The sequence below is a fragment of the Myotis nattereri genome (assembly GCF_964212035.1).
Source record: "Myotis nattereri genome assembly, chromosome: X".
Lineage (NCBI taxonomy): Eukaryota > Metazoa > Chordata > Mammalia > Chiroptera > Vespertilionidae > Myotis > Myotis nattereri.
In genome coordinates, this window is record NC_138078.1 from 19,096,214 (window position 1) to 19,112,724 (window position 16,511).

General features: G+C 45.5%; 1 protein-coding gene across 1 annotated transcript; it reads right to left on the reverse strand.

The window, feature by feature from the left end:
- Nucleotides 1-12,971: 12,971 nt before the first annotated feature.
- LOC308511527 (melanoma-associated antigen B18-like) lies at nucleotides 12,972-14,096 on the reverse strand (the record flags this gene model as incomplete). The annotated part of the gene is made up of 1 exon (XM_081081551.1): nucleotides 12,972-14,096. The coding sequence occupies one exon, from the start codon at nucleotides 14,094-14,096 to the stop codon at nucleotides 12,972-12,974; it is 1,125 nt and encodes a 374-aa protein (XP_080937677.1).
- Nucleotides 14,097-16,511: the final 2,415 nt, after the last annotated feature.

The following is a 16,511-nucleotide window of genomic DNA, read 5'->3' on the forward strand; positions in this document are numbered from 1 at the left end:
AACTGGGCCAGGCAAGGCTTGCACTGCCAGCAGTAGCAGCAGCAGAGGTGTGATGGGGTGTCACCTTCCCCTGATCGCTGGGTTGCCTCCCACCCCTGTGGGCTCCTGGACTGTGAGAAGGGGCAGGCCAGGCTGAGGGAACCCCCCTCCAGTGCATGAATTTTCATGCACTGGGCCTCTAGTGTGTGTGCGTGTGTGGGCCCGATGCACAAAATTCATGTAAAAGTAGGCCTTCCAGGACCTGGGCTTCCCTCTGGTTGCTGGCACCTGGGACCTGCTAGTTGGTGGCCTGGGCCTCCCTCTTTAGGGCGATCATAGAGTCCACGATTGATTGCACCCCTGGCCGGTGGCCTGGACCTCCTTCTGTGGGGCAATCATGGGGCGATGGCTGAGCCCCTGACCAATCGCATCGCACTTGCCTTGGCTGGCCTGGTGCCAGTGGGTGTCATAGAGTGGTTCCGGATGGTCATCTGGATGGTCGTTCTGCTGTTCACCTGTTTGGTCAATTTGCATATTATGCTTTTATTATATAAGACTAGAGGCCCGGTGCACAAAAATTTGTGCACTCAGGGGGAAGGGCGGGTCCCTCAGCCTGGCCTGTGCCCTCTCGCACTCTGGGACCCCTCGGGAGATAACGCCCTGCTGGCTTAGGCCTGCTCCTGGGTGGCAGAGGGCAAGCCCAATCCCTAGGTACAGCCCCTGGTCGGGCTCAGAGCAGGGCCGACTGAGGAGTTGGGGCGCTGCCCCCTGTCATGCACAGAGCAGGGCAGATTGCGAGGTTGAGATGCCACCCTCAGTCACGCTCAGAGTAGGGCCAATTGGGGGGTTGGGGGACTGCCCCCTGTCACACTCAAGGCAGCGTCGATGGGGAGGTTGCGGCGCCAACCCCTGTCATGCACAGAGCAGGGCCAATTCGGGGTTGGGGCGCTGCCCCCTATCACGCAAAGAGCAGGGCCCATCAGGGGGTTGGGGCTCCTTACCCTGTCACAAACAGAGCAGGGTTGATCAGGGGGTTAGGGAGCTCCCTCCTGTCACGCACAGAGCAGGGCCCATCAGGGGGTTGGGGTGCCGCCCTCTATCACCTACAGAGTAGGGCCGATCAGGGGGTTGGGGTGCCTCCACTGTCACACTCAAGGCAGGGCCGATGGGGAGGTCATGGCTCTACCCTATCACACACAGAGCAGGGCCCGTGTGTGTGTGGGGGGGGAGCTTTGGGCGCCGCACCCTGTCACACACAGAGCATGGCTGAGCAGGGGGTTGGGGCACCGCACCCTGCCACACACAGAGCCGCAGGGTGATCAGGGGTTTGGGGAGCTCCCTCCTATCAGGCACAGAGCAAGGCTTATCAGGAGGTTGAGGCGCCTTCCCCTGTCAGGAAAAGAGCAGGGCAGATAGGGAGGTTGTGGCCCTGCCCTCTGTCACACACAGAGCCGCAGGGTGATCAGGGGGTTTGGGCGCTGCTCCCTGTCACGCTGATCCCGGTGCCTGGAGACCTCTGGGCTCCGCTGATCCCGGTGCTGGGAGGCCTCGTGGCTCCGCTGATCCTGGTTCTGGGAGGCATATTACCCTTTTACTATATAGGGTAGAGGCCTGGTGCATGGGTGGGGGCTGGCTGGTTTGCCCTGAAGGGTGTCCTGGATCAGGATGGGGGTACCCACTGGGGTGCCTGGCCAGCCTGGGTGAGGGGATGATGGCTGTTTGCAGCTGGTCACACACCCTTCAGGGTGGGGGTCCCCACTGGGGTGCCTGGCCAGTCTGGGTGAGGGGCTAAGGCCTGAAGCTCCCAACTGCTCCTTTTTTTCTTTTTCTTTTTATTCTGGGCCAGCTTTAGCTCTGGCTCCAGCTCTGAGGCCTCTGCTGCTGAAAGCAGGTATCTGGTTTGTTTGGGTTCTATAATCGAAACAATGTATAACTCCAGCTCTGAGATCCAGGCTAGCTGAAAGCAGGTTTCTGGGGTTTTGTTTAGCTTCTATATTTGTTACAGTGTTTCAAACTGCAGGCTCAGGGGCCGGCAAGGCAGGTGGGGAACACTGGTTTCCTCTGTCACTGAAGCAAGCAAGCCTCATGTTAGTTTCAAGCTGCCTGGTTGCTGGCCCCCATCTTGGCTGGCAGTTAATTTGCATATCACCCTGATTAGCCAATGGGAAGGGTAGCAGTCGTATGCTAATTACCATGTTTCTCTTTTATTAGATAGGATAATTCTATTTGCTAATATTTTATTAAGGATTTGTGTCTGAATTCAAGGGATATTGGTCTGTAGTTTTCTTTTTTGTACTTTCTGTCTCATTTTGTTTTCAGGGAGTGGAAGTCAAGGTTCCCCACATGCTATCCATTAACCCACTTTTGGGTAGAGTGCTCTTTGCCATCCATCAAGGATAAAAGTCCCAGACATGTATTGAACCATCTCTACAACTTTGAAGGGCATTTTGGGGTGACAGCATAGTGAGGTTGGAAGTTTAGGCTCCCCACTTGTCCTTTACTGGCATGGATGAGGATGGTGTTAGACTATAATGCGGCTCTTGTCTAAAACTTTGTGTATTGTTAGGGTGTTCCTTTTCCAGCCTTTTGTCTACATAAAGCAGGCTTCTGTTGCAGTTTTTTGTCTGAATCCTTTGCCATTTCTGTGCTGCCAGATTTTTCAGCTGCAGTTCTGGAAATGTATAAGGTGAAACAAAACAAAACAAAATGGGAAGGGGGTGTTTTGTTCATTGGGTTCTGAGGTCCCTAACTAGTCTCTCGTCTCCAACTTTCAGAGCCCTGTTTATTTCATAGATAACATCCAGATTTTTAGCTGTATTTAAGAGAAAGAAGGAAAGTATGTCTAGTCCATCTTCTTAGAAGCAGATATCCAACATTTTTGTGGCCAGTGATCTTCATAAGCAGTAGATTTGATTTTACCATTATTTGCATAATTTTTTTCAATTGAATTATTTCATTCATCTCATAAATGTTTCTCCAGTTCCCACCATGTGCCAGGTGTGGGCCATGTGCAGCAGTTACATTATGGAGAGACAGCTTAGTGGGAAAACAGACAGGCAAACATGCAGTATATTATAGAAGATAATTTTGTGGCCATTCGTAATGCATTAACAAGAACTAGCATATTTTTAGTGGCTTCTCAGGGGATTGATATATATTTTTTAAATATGTTTTTCTTGATTTCAGAAAGGAATGGACAGGGAGAGAGAGATATAAACATGATTGGCTGCCTCCTGCATGCCCCCCACTGGGGATCAAGCCCCAAAACCTGGCATGTGCCTGTGACCGGAATCAAACTCAGGACCCTTCAGTCCGCAGGCTGATGCTCTCTATACACTGAGCCAAACCAGCTAGGGCTCAAGGGATTGTTGTTTGAATTCCTTTTTTGATTTTATACTTAGAGTTATATATGTTTTCTGTAATATACAATACTTTTATTCTTTGGCAAAATATATTTTACATGCAAAATGATTTATATAAGCATAACACATATAATCAATTAGGTATAGAACATAAGTGAAAGCAGTGAGTGTTTGTGCATCTGTATCTTCCTGTCTAGCTAGACTTCATATATGTATACTAATTTTGGTAGTCAAGTAATTAGAAAATGATAAAGTACTTTTAAAATGGAATTATTATGCTAAGCAAAATAAGCCAGTCAGAGAAAGACAAATACCTTATTATCTCACTAATATGTGGAAACTAATGAACAAAATAAACTGACGAACAAAATAGATTCAGAGGATGGGTACATGGAACAGACTGACAGAGGTCTGAGGGAAGAGGGAGCGTGGGACTGGATGAAAGAAGGTGAAGAGATTAGCCAAAGAAGATGTGCATAGCCCATGGACACAGACAGTAGTGTGGTGAGGGCCAAGGGGTTAGGTGGGAGCTGGGTGGAGGTGGGCAATGGGGGGTGGGAATGAGGGACATCTGTAATAGTGTCAACAATAAAAATTTTAAATTAAAAAAATGGAATTAGTAACATCCATCAAAGGATATACAAAAATAAATATAAGTGGACAATTACCTATTAAGCATGCTTTATACTTGATGTAAATTATTTAAGTAGCAGGATATCTTTTTTATATTAAAACCAGATTTTGGGGGAAAATTTTGGTATTTTTTAACCATGTTACAAATTTATCTACAATGTACACATTATTCACCATCTACAACTATATCAGACACAGCTACTCACATATGTGCATTAAAATATCCTATATAATAAAAGCTTAAGATGCTAAGTATCCAGTCATCCAGTTGTCTGTTCAACCAATCAAAGTGTAATATGCTAATGATATACTAAAGCTGCTCAACCACTCGCTATGATGTGCACTGACCACCAGGGGGCAGACACTCTGACTGGTAGGTTAGCTTGCTGCTGGAGTCTGTCGATCGGGACTGAGCGAGATGGGCCAGACACACCCTAGAGCCTTCCCACACTCCTTCCCCGGCTGGCCAACCACCCACGTTCCTCCACAGCCCCAATTATGCACTGGTGGGTTTCCTTTGCCTGGCCTGTGCCCTCTTGCAATCCAGCTGAGGGAACCACCCACCTCTATGTGCATAAATTTTGTGCACCGGGCCTCTAGTGGATAAATAAAAGTTAAAACAGCTATTTTTGATAAATTATATTATGTGTATGCCATGAATACTATGCAGTATTTACAACTAATTAAGAAGATGTTACATATTTACAAAATATATCTTCAAGGTATATTGCTAATGAAGAAATCAGATTGTAATTTATATAAAGAAATGCATACAGTTATGTAAATATATTATTCATGTTAATTTATGTATGTGTTTACTTCTCAGCTAATCACAATTAATTCTGAAAAGTATTTTATATCATCATTTTTTTGGAAAATTTTAGACTGTACACATGCCATCTATGTATGCTACAGACTGTATGTTTGTGTGCCAACACTCATACGTGATGACAGGAGGTGAGGACTTGGGGAGGTCCCAGAAAGCTCCCTCGTAACTTCTACCATATGAAGTTACAGGGAAATATGGCCATCTATGAATCAGGAAGTGGGCTGTCACCAGACACTGAATCTGATGGCACCTTGATCTTGGACTTACCAGCCTCTAGAGCAGTGATGGCGAACCTTTTGAGCTCAGCATGTCAGCATTTTGAAAAACCCTAACTTAACTCTGGTGCCGTGTCACATATAGAAATTTTTTGATATTTGCAACCATAGTAAAACAAAGACTTATATTTTTGATATTTATTTTATGTATTTAAATGCCATTTAACAAAGAAAAATCAACCAAAAAAATGAGTTTGCTTGTCACCTCTGATACGTGTGTCATAGATTCACCATCAATGCTCTAGAGCTTTGAGAAATAAATTTCTATTGTTTATAAGCTACCCAGTCTATGATATTTTGTTATATTGGTCTGAAGGGACCAAGATAACATACATAATTAAAGATATAAGTAAAAAATAAAATAAAACATGTTATGATGTTATATCATCAGTAAGACTTAAAGGATCTCCACTCTGCTTTCTTATGTTAAAGTAGTCCAGAATGAGATAAGACATTATGAAGAAGTTAGACAGGAGATTTAGAAAAGAGAAAGGGAAAATAATAAGCAAAATTAAATAAGATATGAGGAAAAATAATTTAATTTGTAACATTGAACTCGTAGTAACATCATTAAACAAGGATTATTAGAAAATTGGTCACAAAGAATAATCTGTTTTGTTGTTCTAGTAGAATTAAATGTCGAGTGTATAGTAAATATCTTAGGGTCTCTATCACCATTATAGAAAAATAAAATGACAACAATAAGGGTTAAAACCTTCTCAAGTTGTATCTGATCAGTATATAGAAAAAGGCTTAAGGATATAACCTTATACTATAGGATTTTTATGCCATTTTTCCCTTTTTTAAATTTATTTTTTATTTAAGTATAGTTGGTATACAATCTTATATTGGTTATATTAGTTTCAGGTGTACAATATAGTGATTCCACATTTTTATGAGCCATTTCTTATTATATATATGTAAAAAGGTTAGTAGCAATTGATGTTCTCTGAAAACTGTGTTAATATTTAGCTGTATGGAATCCAAAAGTCTTGTTAAATTTACTATTTAATTTCAGTTATCTGTGAGGGAGGTTTTGAATATTTCACTACTAGATATAATATTTGCTGTAATATATATATATATATGAGAGAGAGGGAGAGAGAGAGAGAGAGAGAGAGAGAGAGAGAGAGAGAGAAAGGGAGAGGGAGAGAAAGAGAGAAACATCAATGATGAGAGAGTATCATTGATCAGCTGCCTCCTGCATGCCCCACACTGGGATCAAGCGCACAACCCAAGCATATGCCCTGACAAGGAATCTTGACACTCAACCACTGAACCATGCCAGTCAGGCTATGTGCTGTACTTTTAAAGTATTTTTTAAATCCTTACTGGTTGATAAACTTGGGTATATTGTTTCTCTCTATTGTGATGGTGATATGATTTTGCCCTTTGTTTCATGATAGTTGTTTAATGCTGAGATTTTTTATCTCACTAGATTTCATTCTTGGTTTAAACCCAGGATGTTCCTGGGGTTGCTATAGCTGAAGTAGCTTTGTTTTTTGTTTGTCAAATATAAGTTGTGCTTTTGGGGTGAAGCAGGAATTCATAAGGCATATATACCATTGATTTTTCTAACTTTCATTTTCCTTATCATTTTGGTGTAATGTTTATAGGGGTCACACAAAGCATTTTGGGAAACATTTTTACTATTTCTACTATTTGGAACAGCTTGTGTGAAATGGCTGTAGTCACTAGCACATGAGATTCGTTTGTAGGAAGGCATTTTATGATAGACATAATTTATTTACAAGTTATCAGGCAATTGAGATTTTGTAAGTTTTATTGTTCATCAAGCTATGTCTTCCTTGGAATTTTCTCTTTTCATAGATCAATATTTATAGCATAAAGTTATTAATATCATTATGTACGTGTTGCTGGGATTTGGCATGAGGATTTCCTTTTTCCATCGCTTTTATTGAATCCATGTTTCTTCTTTTTCATCTGGGTTTTTTCTTAATCAGTCCAGCCAGAGGTTTATGTAAGTCCCCTTCCTCCCCTCCACCCATTCCCCATGCCCCCCAAAAAGTTTTAGCTTTTTCTATTTTCTCTTTGTATTTCTTACTATGTCACTCAGAGAACTTACTTTTATTGTTTCCTTTCTATTACTAGATACTAATCTTTTATAAAATATATGATTTGAAAATATTTTCTCTGGCCCAGCTGGTGTGGCTGAGTGGTTGAACAACAACCTATGAACCAGGAGATCATGGTTTGATTCCCAGTCAAGGCACAATTCTCTCTCATCACTGATGTTTCTATCTCTCTCTCCCTCTCCATTCCTCTCAGAAATCAATAAAAATATATTTTAAAAATATATTTTCTCCAAATCTGTAACATGTCTGTTCATACTCTTACCTGAGGATGAAACATTTTAAATAGTAAAATCTTTAAATAATATGGAGTCTAAATTATCAAATTTTTCCTTTATGGGTCTTGTTGTTGGTACTGAGGCTAGACCTTATTGCTGCTATTTTGAAAAAAAAATTACATTTCAATGTATGATCCAGTATAAGCTAATTTTTGTATAAGTTGTGAGATTTAAATAGAAGTTTATATTTTTGTCTATGGATATCCCATTGCTAGAGCACCATTTATTAAAAAGTTTATTTTTTCTCCATTAAATTGCTCTTCCAGCTTTATAAAAAACTAGAGGCCCATTGCAGGAAGATTCCTGCAAGAATAGGGCTTCCTGTGGCTGGAGTGAAGCAGAGAAGGGAGCCAAATCCGCTGAGGCAGGCTTCACTCCCACATCCACCACCCCGCTTGCTTCCCTCCCATCTCCGCTGCCCTGCTTGCTTCTCCGCAGCTTCACTCCCTTCTTCAGCGCTTAGCTTCATTCTATGTTGTCTTCAGTCTTCACTCCATGCCTGTGTATGCAAATTAACCACCATCTTTGTTGGATTAATTTGCATACTCATCTAATTGGCTGGTGGGCATAGTGGAGTGACACAATTTGCATGTTTCTCTTTTATTAGTATAGATCAGTTGCCTGTACTGGGGGCTATTTTTGGTATTCTTTCTGTTCCAATGGTCTGTGTCTATCCCTCAGTTTCACACTGTTGTGATCACTGTAGCTATATAATATGCATTGAAATTAGGCAGAGTGATTCTTGCAAGCTCATAATTTTTATTCTACTTCCTTATTCTTATTATATACATATTAGAATAATCTTGTCTGTATCTTTAAAAAACATTGTTATAATTTGTTAGGAATAGGATTAAAGCAATATATCAATTTGGGAAGAATGGAAATGTTTATTTTACTATGTTGAGTCTTGTGATACATGATCATGGTATGTCTCACCATTTCTTTATATCTTAGATTTTTAAAATCAGTTTGTTGTAGTTTCAGATTACAAGGCCTGCACATATTTTGTTTGATTTCCACCTAAGCATTTCATTTTTTTCAGCAATTTCACATTCTGTTGTATTTTTAATTTTATTGTCTACATGTTCATTGCTACTATATAGAGATAAAGTTGATTTTGCATGTTTACCTTGCAAACTTCCTGGACTTGTGCTTAATGCATTATAATTTTGGTAATTGACTAATTATGAAAAGATAGAAGAGTATTAACAATGGAAGTAATAACATCTATCAAAGGATGTACAAAAATATAAATGAGCAATTTCTTCTTTTTTTCTTTTTCTTTTGAGCAATTACTTCTTAAGTATGCTTTAAATTTACTGTATATGTATTATTGCTATAGTAAGTAGAATAATAGTACCTATGAATATTTTGTGTTATGTTTGGTACTTGCTTAATGGATTGGTATTTGAAGTTACTTCCTGTGGTCTACTTAGTTTTATACAGTATCATTTCTTATAAATGTAACCTTGTGTGTATTAGGTGTTGTTCAGTTGGCTCTTTTTCCTGGCCACTCTAAGAGAGATGCCAACATGAACCCTCAAGAACTTCTGATTTGCCCTAACTAGTTTAGCTCAGTGGATAGAGCATCAGCCTGCAGACTGAAGGGTCCCAGGTTCGATTCTAGTCAAGGGCATGTACCTTGGTTGCAGGCACATCCGCAGTAGGGGGTGTGCAGGATGCAGCTGATCGATGTTTCTCTCTCATCGATGTCTCTAACTCTCTATCCCTCTCCCTTCCTGTCTGCAAAAAATTAATAAAATATATATTTTTTAAAAAGAACTTCTGATCTGGTAGGAGTGATAAAACCTATTTATCACAAGTGAAGTACCGTGTAGAAGCAATATAGAAACAATTTTTATGGTAAGCTGGAGTGAGAATGGGGTTACCACCCTACTGTGATCCCTCAGGAGTTTGTCTCACTGCTCACTGGAGACATTTTGGAAGGAAGTTATCAACAGTGTACTATGCTAGCACATATATGTAAGAAAAAGTCTAGAAAAAAATTTAAAAATTATACACACAGGGTTTGTATTTGTGGTTACTTAACAGGGCCTGAATTTTACAGGACTATAGAAAGGAGGCAGGGCCATGATTGCCTATTTTTAGCATAAAAAATATATGCACTATTTCTGTGGCAATTAGGCTGAGTAAGGCTAACAACATAAATAGTAACCATGTGTTATTCAGATAAGTAACTTCTAGCGAATGTAATGGAAGAACCCTAAAATTTGAATGACCTAACACTACAAAAGTTTGTTTTTATGCACATTAAATTTGGCATGGGCAGGTGAGGTCCATGCTGTCAAGTGGCCCAGGGATGCAGGCTGCTCCAATGCATGTGATTCCACATCTCAACACAGGCTCTCAATGTTTGCCGCTGAACTGAACAGAAAGCAAGCACACTGACTCTCAAATGCCTTGGTCTGGAAATGATAAACTTTGCTTCCTGTTGACCAACAAGGTAAAAATTAAAATTCTACTGCAGCTCTAACCGGTTTGGCTCAGTGGATAGAGCGTTGGCCTGCGGACTGAAGGGTCCCAGGTTCGATGCCGGTCAAGGGCATGTACCTTGGTTGTGGGCACATCCCCAGTAGGGGGTGTGCAGGAGGCAGCAGATCAATGTTTCTCTCTCATCGGTGTTTCTGGCTCTCTATCCCTCTCCTTTCCTCTCTGTAAAAAAAAATCAATAAAATATATTTTAAAAAATAAATTAAAAAAATAAAAAAATAAAATTCTACTGCAAAGAACCAGTGGATTCTGTGCCAAATCAGACTCTAGTTATCAGCAGATTGAAAACCCTGAGAATGTGATGGAGGCACCCAGAGGGGCTGAGGAGAGGTGTGCAAACGTCCCCACCTGAAGTGAGGAATTGCATGGAAAGGGCCGCTGCTGTCAGAGGGGTCCACAGTGAAGGAGGGGCTCTGCAGGGAGTTGGGGTGCTCCAGGTTGGGGAGGCAGGGGCATGGTGTGTTCAGGGGAGCAGGGTGCAGCCTGCAGGGGAGGATGTGGAGAAGAGCTGGATGGCAGGACAGGCTCCAGTGTGGACAGGAGGCAGGCACACTGGGAAGACCCAGGGGAAGGGCGCTGTAATGCAGGAAAGGGCTGGGACTGGACACTTGTGCTGGGCTCAGGGCAGAGTCAGCTATCAAGGAGCCAAGGGGGTGGTAGGGGCTCTCCGGGAGCCTCAGGGGAGGGGGCAGGAGGTCCCTGGGTAAATGAACCATAGACAATCCCTACATTGTGCTTCATTCTCATTTTCACCCCTTCTTCAGGCTTGCTCTCAGTACTTTAGCCACAGGCCTCTGCTTCCTACCATCTGAGAAACATCATGGAATAGTGAGAAGAGAAATGAATGAATGGACACAAGGCTGGGAGGAGTGGAGCAGGGTGGGTTCTTCACCAATTCAGACTAGGGCTCTGTCACTCACTAGCCTTGTGAATGCTGAACCTTTCCAAACCCTCTGAGCCTCGGATTCCTCATCAATGACTTGGGCTTGGTGCCTCCTTCCTTCTGGGACTGTTGGGGTGTGTGTGGTGTGTGTAAAGCACCTGGCACAGTGACTGGTGTGCATTGAGATTGTAAAGAATGGCAATTACTACTGTGATTTTCTTGGACCGTAAATAAGACCCACCCTGCTGCTGAGATTTTTTTCTTTGTATTGTTGTTGTGTTAATCCAGGAGATATATGCAGTGCTAAAGAACAGCTAACAACTCTGCCAAAAATTCTGCTTAGCAAGAAAAAATACCTCAGCAAATCATTCCTCTTAGAGGACATAGTATTTAGTTGGGATGTTAGGGAATGCCCCTCATCTGCATATAACACAAAGCTCCTAAAATGTGTATCAAAAACAACTCTCCTTTCCTCCCTCCCAGCTGCCCTTTGCTCAGAATCACCCCATTTTCCATTCATTTAAGCTCACCCAAAATCAAGGCCTCCCTTAGAGGTTGACAAATTTTACTCAAGATAAACTAGCTAAGATGCCTTTTTATGGAGCACACCCTGTTTCTCCCAGCCCAGGGCAAGGGGCGCCAGCACAGTGGCTCCCTGGCATCCCACCCTGAGGAAGTACTGCCCTGATTTCTCAGAAACTCCCTGGAGATGAGTCTGTGCCTTGTGTTCTCCTGCTCTGGGCCCAAAGCCCAGGGCACCTTCCATCCCCGCTGCAGGGGGAGAGTTCTCTCTGCTTCATCCAGGATCCCAGTCGCTGCTAAAAGCAGTCCTCTGGAGGCTTAGCTCCTCAACTCTGAGACCCACCACGCAAGGGTCTGGCCCTGGCTCACCACACTCACACCCTCCTCTGAGGCTCCACCCGCCTCCACATAGCATCACCGCCCACTGAAAGGACTGACGCTTCCCAAGACCCCAGGTTGTCTGCTCTTATCACAACCTCCCTCTTCTCCCCTCCTCATACTTTTCACTGGATTATTGTCTTAGAGGTATCTCACCATCTTCCTTTTACCATAGCTGGTTCTAGCCTCCATCATTCTAGGGACAGTAGCTCTGTCTTCTTTTTCTCACCATCCTCCCCCCCTCGCCCTCCCCCCACCACCACCACCATGGAGCCTTCCCAAGAGCAGAGGCTCAATTAATGTTTGAGAATTTTTTTTTTTAAAAAAAGGCAGTAACAATTCATCATGATTTCATTTCTGTTATGTACTTGAATAAACAAAGCAAGTGCAAGTATATAACTTTTATTTTATAGAACAGCAGAACACAAGAAATAAGGGAAACCAAGAATTGATCATTTTTTACTTTTCTCTGGATTTTTTGATCACAACTATTTTGCCACTTCTTTCTGTTACATTTCTAAGAAAATACATTTCTAATGCCATGTTGTCTTGTTCCAGATCACTATGTAAGACAGAAGGTTACTCCATTTTTTAGTAAAAAGCAAAACTCTTAGTCTTAAGCCTCATAAACAACGTTAAACCCATAACCAATATCATTTGTGCACTTAGATTCTGATGTTAATGAAACTTGTTTTAATGAACAACATTTGAAAACATTCAGAAACAAAAAGATAAAGCAATCATTTAATAACAGGACAGGAGCACAGATATGATGTGCACTGCGTTCCCCCCAGCACTAACCAATCCCACACCATTTAAAGCACAAAGTGAGGGAAGTGCTTCCGATTTCAATACATTTTTTGATCACAACTATTTTGCCACTTCTTTCTGTTACATTTCTAAGGAAATACATTTCTAATGCCATGTTGTCTTGTTCCAGATCACTATGTAAGATGGAAGGTTACTCCATTTCTTCAGTATAAAGCAAAACTCTTACTTAAGCCTCATAAACAACGTTCAATCCACAACCAATATCATTTGTGCATTTAGATTCTGACACTAGTTACACTTGTTTTAAAGAACAGCATTTGAAAACACTCAGCAACAATAGGTAAAGCAATCGTTTAATAACAGAACAGGAGCACAGATATGACGTGCTCTGCATTTCCCCAGCACCCCCCACCCCCCACCAACACTTCAAGCCAGAGTGAGGGAAGTGCTTCAGATTTCAATACATGTGGGGGTTGTTGAAACGGGTGCTGGAAAGATCACAGGCTGGAGAGGCAGCACGAATCACCGCCTCGAATCTTTGGCGGGTTCTCTCCAGCTCATCCTGCAGGGCTTCTTCGTACCAGTGTGGGAAGGCGCTGGGCTGGGTACCGTGAAGCTTGGCTAAGAACTCCAGCACTTCCATCTTGCTGGTTTCCGCGTAGGCTTGTGGGCCCCACAGGAACTCGTGGCTCGGGGGATCACTGTGGAGCACCTGGCGGAACTCCAGGTAGCCTTCTTTCACCAGCTCTTCTGTGATGAGCTTCATGGGGTCTCCATGGAGGTTGTGCTCCTTTCCAGCATGTATGCCCATCGCATTGAGGACATCCCAGATCTCTTCCTCAGGGGCGCGGTTGCCCTTCATGAAGATCACACAGAGGATGGTCATCAGGAGGCCCTTCTTGGGCATGATCTGCCCGTGCAGACTGCTATCCCCGCTGTGATGCAGCTTGCTGACCAGGACATAGCCGTGCCCGGCCGGGTCGGCTTCCTTCACATCAATGCCGAAGGCCAGCACCATCAGCTCGGAGGCTCTCTTGAGGATCTCCTGGAAGTAGGACTTGTGCTTCCTGACGACATGCTTCATCATGTCTTCCTTGGTGATGGGCTGCTTCATGTTATACTTGCGCAGCATGAACTGCGCCAGCAGCATCGCCTTCTGGTCTAGAGGGCTCCTGCGGGATTCATCAGACCGCGGCTCTGCCTGGCAGGCACCTTCCTGGGAGGCACCTTCCTGGGAGCCACCTGCCTGGGCGGCACCTGCCTGGGCAGCACCTGCACTTTCCTCGCTTTGGCTCTCGCTTTGGCTCTCGCTTTGGCTCTCGGTGCTGGTGGTAGTGGTATCAAGACATGGCCACGCGATTCTTGCCTTGCGGGGAGAGCTAATGGCTGCTGCGGCTCCCTGAGGCTCCTGGGACAGCGCAGGCTCAGGGCTGCCCAGGGAAGAAACCTCAGACGAAGAGGAGGAGGAGGACTTATCCCCCTCCTCTGCAGAGGTGTGAGCACTCAGGACTCTTCCAGACTCCAGCTGGGCCTGTCGGCGTCTCTCTCGGGCCCGGCGCTTACTCTTCTTCCCCCGAGGCATGATGACACTGGCCAGGGGCAGCGGGAACCCGTGTGGCAGGAGAGGAGGTGATGTGGGCCCCTGGAGGAGGGAGAGTAAGATGGCGTGTGCGCCCTCAGCAGGGACATAGCACCTGGACCTTAACCCCGGCCATGTCTGCAGGGTCTGAGGGCAGTGATCCAGGCACCCACAGGGCTCCTGCTCCGCCCTATGACCCTGCAGAGGAAGTGAGGGTGCACCTTGGGCTGAGAGCAGGGCTGGCGGGGTCAGGCTCTGCGGGTCCCCTGTGTTCTGAGGTGGAGGATCCTCTCCTTCACAGGATCATCCTGTGGACCCACTGTTGGCAGGGCCCGGCCTCCTCCCCTCTCCACTGTGAACTAAACTCCGTACCCCAATGGCCTTACCCCTGTGAGGCCTGAGGGAAGTGAGGGAGAGCCCTACCTCATCACCCTGCTGGCATGGGCTTCTAGAGCTACATCAGGAGCAGTGTCTTATGGGATCCCTTTGTCCTAAGTAATTATTAGGGTTTTCTGTCCTAACTCCTATGGCCACCCCATTTGACCAAGATTGCCCACCCCCATGAAACCAAGAACCCCCATCTCCATTAGACGAAAACCCTGACCCCCATTAGACCAAAAGCCCCCACCCCCATGAGACCAAGAACCCCCACCTTCATTAGATCAAGAACCCCCCACCCGCATTAGACCAAGACCCCCATTAGAAAAAGACCCCCGACCCCCATTAGACCAAGACCCCCCAACACCTGAGACCAAGAACCCCCACGCCTATTAGACCAAGACCACACCCCCATGCCCCCACCACCCCACAACCCCCATTAGACCAAGACTCCACCCCCAAACCTCCCCTCCACATCCATTAGACCAAGACTCCACCCTCAATCCCCCCAACCCCCTAACCCCCATTAGACCAAGACCCCCCCACCCCCTAAGCCCCTACCATCTCACCCCATTAGACCAAGACCCCACCCCACACCCCAAATCACACCATGACCCCCAACCCCCATTATACCAAGACCCCACACTGATTAGATCAAGACTCCAACCCCTACTCCCATTAGACCAACACTTCCCAACACCCCCACCACCCCCCAACCCCTATTAGACCAAGACTCCAGCTCCCACCCCCCATGACCCCACAACTCCCATAAACCAAGACTCCACTCCAAACCCCCTGACCAACACCCAACCCCCGTTAGACCAAGACCCCACCCCCACCTCCACCCCCATTAGACCAAGACCACACCCCCACCCCCTATGACCCAACCATCTCACCCCCATTAGACCAAGACCTCACCCCCAAACCTCCACCACCCTCCAACTCCCATTAAGCCAAGACTCCACCCCAACCCCCCACCACCCCCACTTCCATTAGACCAAGATTCCACTCCCCAAACCCCCACCCCCCCAACCCCCATTAGACCAAGACCCCACCCCTACCCCATATGCCCCTACCATCTCTCCCCCATTAGACCAAGACCACACCCCCACCCCTATGCCCCTACCATCTCATCCCCATTAGACCAAGATGCCACCACACCCCCACCCTTATGCCCCTATCATCTCACCCTCATTAGACAAAGACCCAACCCTCATCCCCTATGCCCCTATCATCTCATCCTCATTAGACCAAGACTCTACCTCCCACTTCCATTAGACCAAGGCTCCATTCCCCAAATCCCCACCACCCCTCCAACCCCCATTAGACAAAGACCACACCCCCACTCCCATCCCTATGAACCTACCAGCTAAACCCCATTAGACCAAGACCATACCTCCACTCCCTATGCCCCTACCATCTCACCTCATTAGACCAAGACCCCACACTGATTAGACCAACACTCCAACCCCCACTACCATTAGACCAACACTCCACTCCCCAACCCCCCACCACCCCCCAACCCCCATTAGACCAAGAACCCACCCCCCACCCTCACCCCTATGGCCCTACCATCTCACCCAACTACACCAAGACCCCACACCCCACACCCCAACTCACACCATGACTCCCAACCCCCATTAGACCAAGATCCCACACCTACAACCCAACTCACACCATGACCACCAAACCCCATTAGACCAAGACCCCACCCCAATTAGACCAAGGCTCCAAACCCCACTCCTATTAGACCAACACTCCACTCCCCAAGCCCCACACCACCACCACTCAACCCCCATTAGACTAAGACCCCACCCCACACACACCGACTCACACCACCCCAAACCCCAATAGACCAAGATCCCACCCCCCACACACTGACTCACACCATGACCCCCATTAGACAAAGACCCCACCCCCCACAAACTGACTCACACCACCCCCCAACCCCCATTAGACTAAGACCCCAACCCGATTAGACCAAGACTCTAACCCCCACTTCCATTAGACCAACACTCCACTCCCCAAACCCCTCCACCA